The sequence below is a fragment of the Scyliorhinus torazame genome, chromosome 10 (genome assembly GCF_047496885.1).
Source record: "Scyliorhinus torazame isolate Kashiwa2021f chromosome 10, sScyTor2.1, whole genome shotgun sequence".
Taxonomy (NCBI): Eukaryota; Metazoa; Chordata; class Chondrichthyes; order Carcharhiniformes; family Scyliorhinidae; genus Scyliorhinus; species Scyliorhinus torazame.
In genome coordinates this window covers 104,691,352-104,708,413 of record NC_092716.1, presented here as the reverse complement: position 1 = coordinate 104,708,413, position 17,062 = coordinate 104,691,352, and the positions used below count along the sequence as shown (strand labels likewise).

Genomic DNA, 17,062 nt, shown 5'->3' with positions numbered 1-17,062 from the left:
TTGCCACCGAGTTCGCCGTGTGGGGGCTGAGTTGCAGACACTCCAGCTTGATTCGGAGCTCCATCCTTTCTTCTTAAAAATAAAACTAGCTTATTAAATTGATGCACGATCAATGACCACTAAAGCGAGGTTGTAGTCTAACTGAAGGCTTGAATAAGCTAGATGTTTCCCCCACCTGCTCAGGTACAGAATGAAGGCTGCTGGGGCGACACAGGCTCTTATACCCCGCCAAGCAGGGCGGAGCTACCATACATCCTAACCAATAGAAAGCATAGTTTCCACCAATGGTGCTCCAGCCTATCAGGTACCGTAATACCTATAATACCACATACGGGAAATCATTCTCGGAGCAAGGTATGCTTTCCTCAGTCTAAATATACCTGAACTGGTACATATTCACTTCCTCAGAGTTCATTCCCAAATAAACAATGACTTTTAAGTTGACAGTTTCTTGCTCCCTCCCAGAGTTCACCCAATTGTTTGTTCTGTCTGCATTACATGAGGCTGATGCATGTTTCCGTGAATTGACTGACTCCCAATTCCATTCGTGTTACAATCACAAAATTGTTATGGCTCATTGTGAGTGACACATTTAGTGCCACTCCCTGCAACCTTGCACATTCCTTTCTTTTCAAATAATGTCCAATTTGTTTTTGAATGGTTTGATTGAACCCAATGCCACCACACAGACCATAACCACTCAAATTGCAAGAACACGTTACTCTTCATATCACCATTATTGTTCCAGTGAACTACGGATCAATTCTTGTGCTCAAAACATTACCAGTCACCTAGCCAGTCTGCCCGAAGAACCAAACTAGTCTCTACTCATACTTAACATACCAGACTTGTTCCTACAGCATGGGGTTTCCCAAGAAAGGAGAAGCAATGGACAGATATGTTTCTGTAATTGCTTTGCAAGTGACCATTAGTGCATTGTGCCAGAAAGGCTTCTAGCCGCATTGCCTTCAAAATATATCAATAATTGATGCAATAATCAAAATTTCTATTGGAAATTGAAAATAAATACACCCAATTGAGATAGGGTTTTCCCCAACTAGTAATTCCCATGCTTAAAAAAAATCTGCTAAATTTTAAACCTCCACATATATTATAATTTAATCAACTTAAGATGCAGGTGCTAATCATTCACACAAAAACAATCCTTATAAACATCAAAGTCTTTAGCACAAAGCACACTCAAAACAACGTACACAAGAAAAATTTGAAAGTAACAAAAACAGACAAAGGTACATTGGAGAATACAAAGGAGATGAAGGGAAAGAGATAGAAAGGAAGGAAACGAGTCACAACAAAGATCCTAGCATGTGCACAAAAGACAAATAAAGAAAGCATGGAAGCCACTTCTTATTCACAATGCATTATAGGAAGTCAGTTCATTGTTAAAGTTGGTCTTGCTTCCTCACCAGACATCTTTTGCACCAATTTTATTCTGTTGCAAAAACTGCTAGCCTCTCAAGACGGGGAGTAATCTAGTCACAGCAGAGTACTTTGGATTCAGTTCGGAACTATAGGTGCTCCGGTCTCCTCCCACAGCCCAAAGACATGCAGGTTAGGTGGATTAGCCATGATCAATGCACATTGCTACAGGGTCTAGGTAGAGTTCTTTCGGAGGGTTGGTGCAGACTCAATGAGCCAAACGGCCTCCTTCTGCACTTAAGGATTGTATGGAGGTACATAGTGCAAGGTCGGAGTTGAAAAGGAAATCAAAGAGGGGGGCATGAATAAAGTTAAAGAAACACCAATATATTAATGGTAAACGGTTGTGGAATCTATCAAGAGATGAAAGGAACTGGTGTGTAGATGGAGAGGCTGTAGGAAGTGCTATAAATCAATATTTTGTCTCAGTGTTTACTAAGGAAATGGATGATGCAGGTATAGTAGTCCAGGAGGAGCACAGATATTGGATGGGATAACCATAGAGAGCGAAAGTACGCAAAGGGTTGGAATCCTTGAAAGTTAATAAGTCGCCAGGGCCAAATTGATTGTTTCTGAGATTACTGAAGGAGGTCAGGGATGAGACAGTAGCTGCTCTGGGGATGATTTTCCAAACCTCCGCTAGATACAGGGGAAGTACCGGAGGACTAGATGCAAACAAGATTCCATTGTTTAAAAAGGGATTGAAGGAAATGTCAAACAATTATAGATCAGTTAGTCTTACGTCGGTGATGGGCAAATTAGTAGAATCAATCCAGTGATGGGATTGATTAACTGTCACATAGAAAGGCTGGATAAAAAGTTGGCTTAGTAACTGGAAACAAAGGGTAATCGTGAATGGCTTCCCTTGCATTTGGAAAGTTATTTCAAGTGGTGTTCCACAGGGCTCAGTGTTGAGACTTTTACTGTTTGTGTTATATATTAACGATTTGGACGTGAACTTGGGGGATTGGCGGAGTGGTGGAGTGTAGAGGATTAATATAATCTCCAAAATTATAAAGATGGATTGGGCGATAAAGTGGCAGATGGAATTTAACATACAGAAGTGAGGTCAAACAGTTAAATAGGAATATACTTATATACTAAGAGGGGTAGATGAACTGAGAGATCTTGAAGAAGTACATAGGTCCCTAAAGGCAGCAGTTCAAGTAGATAAGGCTGTAAAGAAAGCACATGGAATTCACTACTTCATTGGCAAGGGTGTAGAATATAAAGTTGGAATTGTATAAAACACTGGTGAGGCCACAACTGGAGTATTGCGTGCAATTCTGATCATTAGACTACAGGAAGGGCGTAATTGCTCTGAAGAGTGCAGAGGAGGTTTGCAAGAATGTTGCCAGGGCTAGAAAGTGTAGCCACAAGGAGATTGGATAGGTTGGGGTTATTTTCCATGGAACAAAGGCGGCTCTGGGGCGACTTAATTGAAGTGTAAAAAATGATGAGGGGGATGAGATAGAATGGACAGGATAAAATGGTTTCCCTTGGTGGAGAAATCTAGAACCAGGGCCATGAGATAAAATGGCAGATGGTGAAGGTAGAGGGGACATGAAAATAACTTTAAAAAAATATATATTTTTTTTTATTAAGGTATTTGACAGTTTTTATAAATGACATAAAGATGGTATAATAAACATTACCACCCCATCCCAATCTTCACACACCCCAACCATAAAACAACAATCCGCACGCTCCCCCCCCCCACCGCCTGAAATACTGCATCTGCTGACATTTTAATTTTCCCCGAGAAAGTCGACGAACGGCTGCTACCTCCGGGTGAACCCAACCATTGACCCTCATAAGACAAACTTTATCTTCTCGAGACTGAGAAACCCAGCCATATCACTAACCCAGGTCTCGGGGGCTTTGAGTCCCTCCACATTAACAAGATCAGTCTCCGGGCTACCAGGGAGGCAAAGGCCAACACGTCGGCCTCTTTCGTCCCCTGCACTCCCGGCTCTTCCGATACTCCAAAGATCGCCACTGTTGTGTTATGCTTCTTCATGTAGCATAAGCTGCTTCCTTGATGTATGCTCCGACAAAGATAGGTTTAACATTTATTGGAAGTTAACAATTCTCCTACTGGAGTTCGACTCTCCTGCTGATCTCAATCGAACTAACCAGTCTGCTCTAATTCATGCGGTGGGTGTGATGCTTCCTGATCAGCCCCTGTCACCCAGAGTGTCACCTGTGGAAAGAGAAAGAGCATGTGTGCCCTGTCCTTTTATATGGGTAGCCCCCTTTTGGTAGTGTCACCTTGGTGTCTTGACTGCCCATTGGTCGTGTCCTATCTTACTGACCTATTGGCTGAATGTCTGTGTGGCATGATGTCTCTGGTGCTCCCTTTAGTGTTTATTTAGTCTTAGTGTGTTTGCATTAACCCCTTATGTATCTACAGTGATGCATATCGCCACAGCCACCTCCGGACTCTGCACCACCCGTGTTTTTAGTACTGTGGACATTGCCTGAGCAAAACCCTCCAAGCTTCGGGCATGCCCAAAACATGTGCACATGATTTGCTGGGCTTTCCGCACATCTCGCACATCTGTCCTCTACCCTGAAAAGCTTGCTCATCCTAGCCACTGTCATGTGGGCCCGGTGGTCTACCTTAAATTCTATCAGGCTAAGCCTGGCACATGATGAGGAGGTATTACCCTGCTTAGGGCATCCGCCCACACTCGCCTCTATCACTCCTCTGAGCTCGTCCTCCCAGTTGACCGTAAGCTCCTCCACTGGAGTTTCCTCTGCCTCAGAGAGCTCCTGGTAAATATCCGATACCTTCCCCTCTCTCACCCAGGTATTGGAGACTACTCTATCCTGTATCCCCCATGGCGGCAGCAGCAGAAAGGCCAGAACCTGCTTTCCCAGGAAGTCTCGCACCTGCAATTACCTGAACCCATTCCCTGCTGGCAATTCCAATGTATCCTTCAGGCTTTCAAGTTGGGGAAGCTCCCGTCTATAAATAGATTCCCCCATCCTTCTAATTCCTGCTCTTTGCTATCTCTGGAACCCAATATCCAGCCTACCCATAACAAGCCGATGATTATTATAAATCAGGGTCCGAACCGATGCTCCCGCGACTCTCTTATATCTCCTCCACTGCCCCCAGATTCTCAGAGCCGCCACTACCACCGGACCTGTGGAGTATCAGGCGGGCGAGAACGGAAGAGGTGCCGTTACCAGTGCTCGCAAACGTGTGTCCTTGCATGACGCTGCCTCCAAACCGGCCCCCCACACCCCCCCCCTTCCTAATCATGGCTATATTAGCCGCCCAGTAGTAATTGCAGACGTTCGGCAGCGCCAACCCACCGTCCCCCCAGACTGCGCTCCAGCAACTTTCTTCACTCGCGGGTTTTTACCCGCCCACACAGCCCAAAATAACCTTATTCACCCGCTTGAAAAATGCCTTTGGGATGAAGATGGGGAGGCACTGAAAGACAAACAGAAATCTGGGGAGGACCGTCATTTTCAGTCTGTACTCTCCCCGCCAGTGATAGCGGGAGCGTGTCCCATCTCTTAAAAGTCCCCTTTCATTTGTTCTACCAACCGGGATAGGTTTAACTTGTGCAACGCCTCCCATTCCCAGGCCACCTGGATTCCCAGATACCAAAAGCTCTTTCCCACCATTCTAAGCAGCAGCTCCCCAGTCTCTTCTCCTGTCCTCTTGCCTGGATCGCGAACATCTCGCTTTTCCCCATGTTCAATTTATACCCCGAGAAATTGCCAATTCCCCCAGGAATCACATTACTTCCCCCATCCCCTCCAACGGGCCTGAAATATACAAGAGTAGGTCATCTGCGTAAAGAGAGACCCGGTGCTTTACCAGTGCCTCCATACCAACCCCCCCGGGAACCAAACTTTTCCAGTACCTAAAGGCTCGTAAAGCCCTGGCCAATGGCACTCTGGCCAGAGCAAACAGTAACAGGAAGAGGGGGCACCCTTGCCTCGTCCCTCATTGTAGTTTAAAATACCCCGACCTCAACTTTTTTGTACGCACACTCGCTACTGGTGCCTGATAGAGCAGCCACAACCAGTCGATAAAGCCCTCACCAAACCCAAACCTTCCTAGCGCCTCCCACAGGGAATTCCACTCCACCTGATCAAAAGCCTTCTCCGCATCCATCGTTACCTAGAACTTAAAAAATATATATAAACGCAGAGAGCCTCGAATTCACAGTCCCAAGTTGGTGGTGGAGACAGAGCACTTGTCACCTTAAGTGCTGTAAGCTACAGAGCTATTGGCCGGCTGCAGGAAGGTAGGATTACGAAGGGCACCTAGGTGTCCCTGGGCTGGTGTGGACAAGGTGGGCCAAATGGCCTCCTTCTGTGCTGTAACTTTTCTATTGTTCTATAGTATTTGAAGACAAATGCAGATTATACTTACTTGAGATATTTGTAGTTTGCTCTTGTGTGTAATTCAGGATTGCTCTCTCTTCAGTCTCCTTTCTGGCCTGTTTTAACAGAGTTAAAGTTTATACAGTAAATGTTGTTCATTAGGCGATTTAATTTGGGTACATGCAAGTGGCACACAGGTCAGACAAAGTAGTACTGCAATTCTCCTCCAGTTAACCCCATCACATTCCTTTCAAAAGAATCCCCAACATAAAATAATGATGCATTTATGAAGTGGTTAGAAATCATATGGGAATCTAAAGAAAGGGCAAATTATTTAAATAAATGCAGATTCCGACCTGATCTTAATCCCATGACCATTTTTCAGTAAGACGTCTTAGAACACCAGATTAACGTCCAACAGGTTTGTTTCGAATCACTAGCTTAATGAAGCGCAGCTCCTTCCTCAGGTGAATGCGCTCCGAAAGCTAGCAATTCGAAACAAACCTGTTGGACTTTAACTTGGTGTAAGACTTCTTACCCAGCCCAACGCCAGCATCTCCAGATCATGGCTACCATTTTTCAGTAATCACTGGACAATCAGAGCTGGAGCTTCTAAGTTAATTTTATCCTCCTTGGTCAGCTCCCCAAAATACACTAGTGCTCTAACCATTTACTGATCAAGGTTTGATCCTGGGATCTTGGTGGTGTACATAGTTTCAGACCACACTACAGTACTGTAAGTGATGCTAGAGTTTGGCAGTATGGGCCAGACCAAATTCCTCTGACTTGGCTTTACTGCAGAAGGGGAAATGTGGGGCTTCATAGAATTGGAGATGAAGGAGATCAAGTTGTAATGTTCTTTGATTATGCTGATGTTGAATCTTGATGTGGTAGTGCTAACAAAAAACATTAGACTTTGTTTTACAACAAAGCTATTTACTACTAACATTACTCTAAAGAATTACTATAATGTCTAAGATTAATACAGTTGGAAATAATGCTCTAACACTAACTTACACCAAGATACTACAGAGCTACTCTAATTTGCGACTGCTATCAACTCCTTACTAATACCGTGTTCCGCATCCAGGTCACGTGCCTGCATACTTGCACCACCTGCTGGTCGGATGCTAGAACTACAACAGTAAAACATAATTTACAACGCACATTTGGATGATGTTGTACTCATTTATACAGGTGATAGGATCATCACACAAGTCATTAGCAATCTGTTGGGTGCGGAACAGAAAACCAGAGCATGAGAAACACTCACAGCAACTTTCTAAGTGATTTCAATAAACACTGAAGTTTCCAATTGATGCCTAGTGATGATTCTAATCACCATATAGATAGAACAGTGTAGCTGTTCTAGGACTACAGAAAATAAGAGATGTCTGGATTAATAATCCAGAGAATACAATTGAAATCCCACAATTTAGTCAAAAGAACTAGTTCATGGATATTGTTTAGAGTATGAAACATATCGCCTCAGTCTGATGTGGTCTTTACATGGCTCCATCCCATCACTAACATTTGACATTTTATCATCCTCTGAAGTGGCCAAACAAGTTACTTTCAGCTGCAACGTACTACAATAAAAGCAATTCAATAAAAGGCCCATCAATAATTTAGGGTTACTAGAGATGGGCAATACAGTGCTTACCAACGCTAAAAATGATTAAAAAGTCAGTTTTTTTAAAAAAAATCTTGTGCACAAGTGTGTGTGGCATTCCATCCAACAATTGTCTAATGCTGCTTATTGATGTGCCTAGTTCATATCACAACATCCTTATAGCCAGACAAACAGGAGGTGAGAAGATGGAGTGCTAATCTCAAAAAGTACCCAACTGCATGGATCTGGAGCATAAAAGCAATTTTGACAGAACAAATGGAGCACTGAGTCTTCAGAACAGTGTGGCATTTGGCTGGAAGTGGTAGAGTATAAAGATGTATAGGAAGCAGCAATAATTTCTGCACACAGCTTATTTAAAGTCTAACTGCGTAGCTTCATCATTTGATTATCTTTGCACTTATCACTGCAGCACACCTTCATATTCCCATTCATTTGTTGACCTTCATAGAAGGGAGTAGAAAACGATGGAGCAACTAGCATTAATTGAAGTTAAACATGCAATAGGAGAATGTTAGCCTACTATTACAATAGGAAAGGTTCAGGGATCATTAAACTGACACATCCAGCATTATGATATCACTATTAAACAAACTAGACTGTCACATTCCTTTGCACACGATGTATTGGCATTGAATGTTTACACATCACAAAACCATGCCACTAAGGAAAGAGAATGCAAGATGACTATATCCTTAAGGTTAATTCTGCAAGAGTGGAAGATTGGAAAGAGGGTGAAAGCTTCCTGACTATCACCAAAAGCCTTTGAATCCCCCTCGGCAAAATACACATCGAGCCCAGTGGTAATGGCCACACTGAAAATGTGGGGCCAGCTAAGAAACATTTTGGGCTAACCGGGATGTCCCCCATCTGCGGTAACCACAGATTCCCGCCAGCCATGCTAGACACAACGCTCAAAAAATGGAGACAGGACGGCGGAACATTAACAGGGACTTCTACGTAGGGCACAGACTAGCGATGCTGAACAACTGATGGAGGAATGGAAATTGCTGACAGAATAAGAAATGAGACACTTACAAATAAAACATTTCCTCCGCAAAGAGACAATAGGATACCCCAGGGCCCCGGAGACTACACTATTAGAGGACCTGATGACCACGGACAGCAAGGAGGGAGGACTCTGTGGGAAATATACGGACAGCTACTGGACAGAGCTCGAACACCAGTGGACGAGATCGGACGGAAATGGGAGGACTAACTGGGGCACAGAAGTAGGGTGGGGGCTCTGGAGCGAAGCACTGAGCAGGGCAAACTCCACCTCCTCCTGCCCAAGGCTCAGCCTCATGTAGTTCAAAGTGGTGCACAGAGCACACCTGACCAGAACCCGAATGAGCAGGTTTTTCCTGGAGATGTAGGATAAATGTGAATGATGCCGGAGGGGCCCAGCCAGCCACACCCACATGTTCAGGGCTTGTCCCAAACTTGCTGGGTTCTGGACAGCCTTCTCAGAGGCAGTGTATGGGGTTGTGGGGGTGTGGGTGAGGCCATGCCCAGGTGTGGCGGTCTTCGGGGTATCAAAGCAGACAGAGCTACACATGGGGAGGAGGGCAGACGCCCTGGCTTTGGCTTTGGCTTCTCTGGTCGCGCGCCGGAGAGTCCTGCTCGGCTGGTGATCAGCAGAACCATCCACAGCTGCAGACTGGCTAGATGACCTTGTCGGAATTTCTCCACATGGAGAAATTCCAAAACCTGTTTGAGGCCAGTAACAATTAATAGAGGGAGAACTGGAAGGAGTAGAGAGACGGGAAAAAGACGACAAGGAGCAGCGCCAGGGACGCACAACCGGGGGGGGGGGGGGGGGGGGGGGGGGGGGGGGAGAGAAGAAAGAAGAAGAGAGAAAGAGGAAACCCCCCCCCCCCCACAAAAAGGGGAAACCACCCGTATCGACCATGGAGGATAGCAAGGGGATGATAGGGAGAAGACAGGGAGGGGTTAGGGAAAGAGCATGCCAAACTAGACGGCAGCAATCTGTAGATAAAGTAAAGTATGACAAAAGCCCTTTTGCGTTACACTGTACAATTAATAAACACGAATGTCAACGTACATAATGTTGAAAATGCCAATAAAAAGATTTTTTTTTATTTTTTAAAAAGTACTTTGAATGAGTTCATATATTGCATTCCCTCCCCACAGCATAAAAAAATTGCCACTTTCTTTTCAGTACTCAAATAGGAGGATTCAGGTACCTTCTTAATAGCAGGTCTGGTTAGTTCATCCTTCCAAGAATTGGTTGTTTCTTCTGGAAAGGCTTGTCCATTTTTCATTCCCACGTGTACTTGTGCATCAGGATAAAATTCTGAGAGTCAGAACAATAGTTATTGGAAGTGCTCGCTGTCATGATATTCAGATAAACATCATGGTGCAAACACACTGATGGACAGATCAACGGACCAATCAATACACACGCAACATCACAGCCAATCACAAGCAAGAGCATACACGGTAGCATTGCGGATAGCACAATTACTTCACAGCTCCAGGGTCCCAGGTTCGATTCCGGCTTGGGTCACTGTCTGTGCGGAGTCTGCACATTCACCCCGTGTGTGCGTGGGTTTCCTCCGGGTGCTCCGGTTTCCTCCCACAGTCCAAAGATGTGCAGGTTAGGTGGATTGGCCATGGTAAATTGCCTTTAGTGTCCAAAAGTACCCTTAGTGTTGGGTGGGGTTACTGGGTTATGGGGATCGGGTGGAGGTGTTGACCTTGGGTAGGGTGCTCTTTCCAAGAGCCGGTGCAGACTCGATGGGCCGAATGGCTTCCTTCTGCACTGTAAATTCTATAATAATCTATGAAATCGGGGAACACGACACTTCCGAGTCATTCCAACAGGAGACAGCTCAGGGCACAGAGCTCACAGCAAGCCACTCAGACATTCACCATGTGCTGAGTGCCTCTCCAAGATAGTGTTAGGGCTGGGTCCACAGGTTAGAGGGTAATGAACAAACCACAGTAACCAGTTTACAAATGTTAATACTATTAGTAATAAAACGGAGTTGTACCTTCCGCAACCGTGTTGGTTCGTCTGTGTAGCAGAGCACCCAACACGACACTCTCATTGGTTATCTGTTCACCAATTCTCATGTAAACAAGCCATCAACAAAGCATCAAAATAAATGTTTCTTTGCAAGATCATGCATGTCAATCCAGGATTTTAACTTCAGCTTTTAACAGGTCATTATGCATAAACTACCAGACTATTTTAAATAGTTTTTGAACTGCAAATAGAGGTCAAATGCCACAGATTGTCACCAAGCATTCAAGGTCAAATGCCACAGATTCCGCTAAACATTCAAGATTACATTCCCATATTTGTTTTGTTCAGGTACACTCACATGTAATGGAACAGCATAGCATTGCCAAGAAGCAACCTTCAGAGACACAATTTAAACAAGTGTGCACGAACAATTAAACAGTGGCAAAGGTGGTTCCTGCAGCAGATTCAATATGAGCCATGTGGAATCAGTTCATCTGAACTCTGGCACAGACCATAGCCATTGGACTCAGGAAAGAACTAGACTTCCCACCACCATGATTAGGCAAAACAACAGAGAGCAACTAATCACTACAAAGCTGTACCTATAACTAGCCACAGTGAGGAGATAATTGGAAATAAGTTTCACAGTAAAAATATTGTAAACTTGGAAAGGAAGTTGAAAAAAAGCATGGCACAAGTCATACCATCTGAATCCCAAGCTTTCCGCTGTTCAGCCAGTCTATGAAGCCTTGATTTCACTGATGGAACCACAGGAGTATCTGGTTTGATTTCATGCTCGAGGGCTCGGAAATTCTTGGAAGTAGTAAAACCAGATTCCACAGGATTAACATTTTCTCTTTCTTCTTCCAAGAAAGAACACTTCTGCCTCTTTAGAGAATCTAGTGGCAGTTCTGGAAATCAGCATTAATGAATATAATAAACAAGTATACTTAAATTCACAGAGAACAGAATCACTTCAGAGACAGTAGCCCTTAACAAAATTATTTTTGTCTACTTTGCAAGACACCAAGGGCACTTTAGTTGGGCTGAATGTCCTTCCAAAGCACTTTCCAAACCTTCAACCCTCTACCTCCTAGGTGGTTACAGGCAGCATGGGAATAGCTGCAAGTTCCCCTTCAAACCATACACCATTTCACATAGAACGGTAATCACTGGGTGAAGATAATCACTGGGTCAAAACTTTGGAACTCCCCAACAGCGCTACACCACATGCAGTCACCACCACCATCTCGAGGGCAATTGGGGGCGGGAAAGGATAAAACAGTGTAGCTTCTGAAATTAAGCCAACATCAAACGGTAGAGGAGTGAAGGTACAGACGAACAATAAGCATAAGAGGGCAAAATTTTCAAGTATTTTAGCAAGTGTCGAGTCGGGTGGGAAAATTTGGGTATTGCCCACCGGCAGTGGTGGCGGTTTTTCCCCACTGTTTCTTTACCTACAATCTCTCTGGTTTCACGTTGCTTCAACGACAGAAGGAATTGGACTCACCCAGCCCACCTTCAGGTTGAATGCTTCAATTACTAGGGAATTCCACTTAATGCCTAACCAACACCTGTGCCAAATTCAAAACAGAAGATGGCTGCCAGGAAGGCCACGCCAAAGTTTTCAGACCAGGACCTGACCAGAATGCTGGACATGGTGGAGGCGTGAGTCCGGATCCTCTACCCTCAGGCTGGTAGACAACACTCCAGCAAGGTCACCAACCCAGCATGGGCAGAGCCAGTAAGCACCAACTCCCTACAGAGGTCGTCGGGAGTGCAGTCAGATAATGAATGACCGTCTCCGTTCAGACAGGGTAAGTCACTGTTCTCATCAATCTCTGCACACAGCATTTGTTCTCCACTGCGGAGAGAGCAGTCAAGCGGATGAGTTGACACTCCGAAGTAGTTTGATGAGGGAGCAGTCCTGCTTGCGGGGAGGGACAGGACTACTCCTGTGTAAGGGGGGGGGAACCCCATTGTCTACCTTGTGAAACCAATGCGAGTTCTACCTAGATATCCTTATACCGCTTCCATACACTCCTGTCATCACCAATCTCTTGCAGACAACAATAGAGCGGCTTGAGTCGCCTTCTGCAGGACGCAAAAGACGAGCCCGGACAGCAGCTGAAGAGAAATTCTCAGATGTGCACCTGGAAGACGCTTCATAGCTTTCGGCTGCACCCACCACCAGCGCAGAGACACGCACTTTGGTGGGACTTAGCAGTAAAGGCGCTTTGGGGTCACAAATTGGCAAGCACCCCACTTTTTTAGATCCACAGCAGGCGGAGGCAGAGACCTCCCAGGGATCTGGCACTTGGGAGGACAGTTGGATGCCGGGGCTTTTGATGAGCCCCGGTCATGTGGCATGCCGCCAGGGTTGGCCATCCTGCATGAAGGGGATGTCCGCAGCACTTCTTGGATCACAAGGTTGACTGGAGGAGTCCTACCATCTTCTGTCTGAGGAGGTCGTACCTGCACTTCAAGGCAGCCAGGTCAACACTGCGAGGGTGGCGGCTGTAGTGGTGCAGGCTTCTGCCCTGTGCTCCATGGTAGAGAGTACACTCCATGGTGCCAGCACCACAAGACAGCAGGGCTTATGCACCTCACTCCAGCTGTCCTTCTGTCCCAAGGAGGAAGCCTGGGGCTTTAGTTGCAATGTAACTCCGTGTTAATGAAATGTCGTATGTCCATGTGCGAAATGGGACTTGACAAACAGCAAAAGGATGAATGTTTTGAATTCCAAGGGTATGGACTCTGGAGCAATGGGCATTTCCAGAGACCGGTAAATCTTAATACGAGAAAGAATAATTCAGAAGTGGAGGGGAAAGGAAAAATTTAAAGAGCTGGGTAAGTAAATAGACATAACATAGAAGAATGAACAGTTAAGGCAGGAATAATAGAATCTAGAACTGAACACAAACGGATGTATTCCACACAATCTCTTTAAAGAAGCACAGAAGAATTTCACAAACATGTTGACGCTGTTCAAACAGATGTTGCAGGTGTCTTAGAAGAGGAGGCAAAAAACATATGGCTACCAGTTGTTGACAGACATTTCACATTCCAAACAAATTTTAACTCAACCACAATGCAAGATTCTCTCCATCCAATTTTTACAGCTCAGAAGCTTGAATGGGAGCATTTTCAGGAAAGAAACTGCTTGCGGTTTAACATTCCAACTCACCGCTGCTGCCTCCACCATTGTCCATGGGCTGCTGTCTCAGGCGTTTTAAAGGACCTCGCAACATTGCTTCGACAGTATGAGACATTTTTTCTTATCCTCTTCTTGAGCACAATTTGCTGCCTGTGGCCGAAGGAAGGCAGACTGAATAAATAATCATGCACAATAAGTGTTAACATTCAAGTGACTCTAGAGTAGCTTGCAGATTTCTTTCCCAAAGGAGCAGGGAAAGAGGATACTACTGTGATAATGAGGTCCAAAGCAGCAGGCAAATCAAAAGTGCATTCTAGCTGCAATGAGCATCACCCCCAATATCCGTATCAAAATACAAGAGTGCAGGTTTTAAAGAGATGATGATCCGCAAACACTAAGCCCAACTGGAATTCCTTCTGACAATTTATCAATGACAAGAACAAAGAACAAAGAAATGTACGGCAAGGAACAGGCCCTTCAGCCCCCCATGCTGCCCGACTAAGCTACAATCTTCTACACTTCCTGGGTCCGTATCCCTCTATTCCCATCCTATTCATGTATTTGTCAAGATGCCCCTTAAATGTCACTATCGTCCCTGCTTCCATCACCTCCTCCGGTAGAGAGTTCCAGGCACCCACTACCCTCTGTGTAAAAAAACTTGCCTCGTACATCTACTCTAAACCGTGCCCCTCGCACCTTAAACCTATGCCCCCTAGTAATTGACCCCTCTACCCTGGGGAAAAGCCTCTGACTATCCACTCTGTCTATGCCCCTCATAATTTTGTAGACCTCTATCAGGTCTCCCCTCAACCTCCGTCGTTCCAGTGAGATCAAACCGAGTTTATTCAACCGCTCCTCATAGCTAATGCCCTCCATACCAGGCAACATCCTGGTAAATCTCTTCTGCACCCTCTAAAACCTCCACATCCTTCTGGTGGTGTGGCGACCAGAATTGAACATTAAACTCCAACTGTGGCCTAACTAAGGTTCTATACAGCTGCAACATGACTTGTCAATTCTTATACTCAATGCCCCGGCCAATGAAGGCAAGCATGCCGTATGCCTTCTTGACTACCTTCTCCACCAGTGTTGCCCCTTTCAGTGACCTGTGGACCTGTACTCCCAGATCTCTTTGACTTTCAATACTCTTGAGGGTTCTACCATTCACTGTATACTCCCTACCTGCATTAGACCTTCCAAAATGCATTACCTCACATTTGTCCGGATTAAACTCCATCTGCCATCTCTCCGCCCAAGTCTCCAAACAATCTAAATCCTGCTGTATCCTCGGACAGTCCTCATCGCTATCCACAATTCCACCAACCTTTGTGTCGTCTGCAAACTTACTATCAGACCAGTTACATTTTCCTCCAAATCATTTACATATACTACAAAGAGCAAAGGTCCCAGCACTGATCCCTGTGGAACACCACTGGTCACAGCCCTCCAATTAGAAAAGCATCCTTCCACTGCTACTCTCTGCCTTCTATGACCTAGCCAGTTCTGTATCCACCTTGCCAGTTCACCCCTGATCCCAGATACAGGCAGATGACCAATGGAATGACAAAATTACATAATGTATCCACGACATCCTCTGACTAATTGTGAGCAATATGTTGTTTTGCAATGTGTTATACCATTGAAGCAAAATTAATCCACCACCAGGGTAGGGCTGGTACTTCTAAAGCTCACCGTTTAATGGTTTGGATATATGGACAATTGAGAGTGAAGGTCATTTTTATTATCCGGGTCTCAGAAAATGTACAGGCTAGAGGGAACATTTGCCTGCCATCCCCATGAATTTGAGCCCTGAATATGCAAATGTCAGGCTCCATGTTCTTTTAAGATTGTGTTTTAGCATGATAGATGCGCATTAAACAAAATTCTATATTACTGGAAAAAATCTCCCACTGGCATTGCTCAATGAGAGCCCGAGGTAATGCGGCTGTAAGGAATGAATGTACAATGGTGGTTGGGGGGGGGGGGGGGGCGGGGGCGGGGGGAGAAAAGAGATGCACATTAGCTGTACAAAAAATTTGGAAAGAAGCCTGCAAGAGTCTTGCCAGAACCAGTGAAACTTCCCAGTTACAGCACTTTCCTTGCCATCCCCATGTATTTGAGCCCTGTATATGCAAATTTCAGGCTCCATGTTCTTTTAAGATTGTGTTAGGAGCATGATAGATGCGCATTAACCAAAATCCTATATTACTGGGAAAATCTCCCATTGGCATTGCTCAGTGAGAGCCAGAGGCAATGTGGCTGCACAAAAAATTTGGAAAGAAGCCTGCAAGAGTCTTGCCAGAACCAGTGAAACTTTCCAGTTACATCACTTTCCTTACCGTGTCTCATGGTTAAATGCATGCCAGATGCAAAGCACCAGATTAGCAGAATACATTATGCAAAGTGCATTATTTTATAATTGCAAGTTATTGCCATAGCACATGTATAAAAAACATTGCCTCCAGATTGTACTTGGCATACCAAACACTAGACAAACCAAACAAAATCAGGCATTAAAAAAATGCTGCACGCTTCTGACCTGGAGCCTGATATCTACATGCATTTTCCAATTTATTAGTCCCGTAGCTCACAAATAGATTCTTTGTTCTGCAAAGCACAGCTTATTGGTCTCAAAGTTGAACAAGCTCCAACTTGGCAGCACGATAATACATTGGTACACCATTCCTATCTTCATAGGATATTTTTTAACTGCTTGCATTACCGACAGAATGGAATCCTGGCCTTATGGTGTGCTTTAATACTCAGGAGTGGTGGTTCTTTTGCCCATAAGCAAGTCAGAATGTATTGCAATGCTTTAACATATCCTGTTCAGCTTCCAGTGAGTTTCCATTGAACTCAATGCAACTGAGAGTTTGTTGTATTTTGTACAAAGTCTTCCTAATGCAACATAGATCTTAGAAGTAGTAATAGGCAATTGAGCATAGGGCTGAGAAGGAATAGGCCAGTGTTTTTCAAAGTTTTTTTTCCGGGGACCCATTTTTACCAACCGGCCAACCTTCGGGACCCAACCCGGCCGACCTTTGCGACCCACGCCGGCCGACCTGCGCGACCCACCATTTTTTCTTACCTTGTTTGTTACTGACAAAAATGGAGGAAATGGTTTTGGATCCCTTTGGCCCCAATGGTCCCTTTGGCCCCCGAACTTGGAGAAAAAAAAGGCTGCGACCATATAAAAAAAATGCAGGCACACTGCGCATGCGTGCCCGGTCATCGGTGCGCATGCGCATAGTTTTGCGCATGTGCACCGATGATCGGGCACACATGCGCTGTGTGGCCGAATTTCTTTAAATCTGTTCCTGGCCATTTTGTAGGCCGCTGGCAACCGGCATTATTAAAAGCCAGCTGCTGCGCGTGGATTTGCACGATCGGGAGCGCCGCAACGGACTGCTCCGCGACCCTCCCGACTCCCGCCCACGGGTCGCGCCCGAGTTTGACAATGCCTGGAATAGGCCATTCAGCTGTTCGAACCCTA

General features: G+C 45.2%; 1 protein-coding gene across 5 annotated transcripts in view; it reads right to left on the bottom strand.

Moving 5' to 3' along the window:
* Positions 1-17,062, bottom strand: part of LOC140430827 (anillin-like) — a 131,072-nt gene that overhangs the window by 110,595 nt on the left and 3,415 nt on the right. For all 5 annotated transcript variants that reach the window (XM_072518549.1, XM_072518550.1, XM_072518552.1 and 2 more), the window contains exons 2-5: positions 13,600-13,719; positions 11,117-11,323; positions 9,628-9,737; positions 5,840-5,906 (exon numbers count right to left, since the gene is read on the bottom strand). In XM_072518549.1, the coding sequence (XP_072374650.1) occupies positions 5,840-5,906; positions 9,628-9,737; positions 11,117-11,323; positions 13,600-13,684 (469 nt within the window). In that variant the 5' untranslated portion in view covers positions 13,685-13,719. The remainder of the gene's footprint in view (positions 1-5,839; positions 5,907-9,627; positions 9,738-11,116; positions 11,324-13,599; positions 13,720-17,062) is intronic.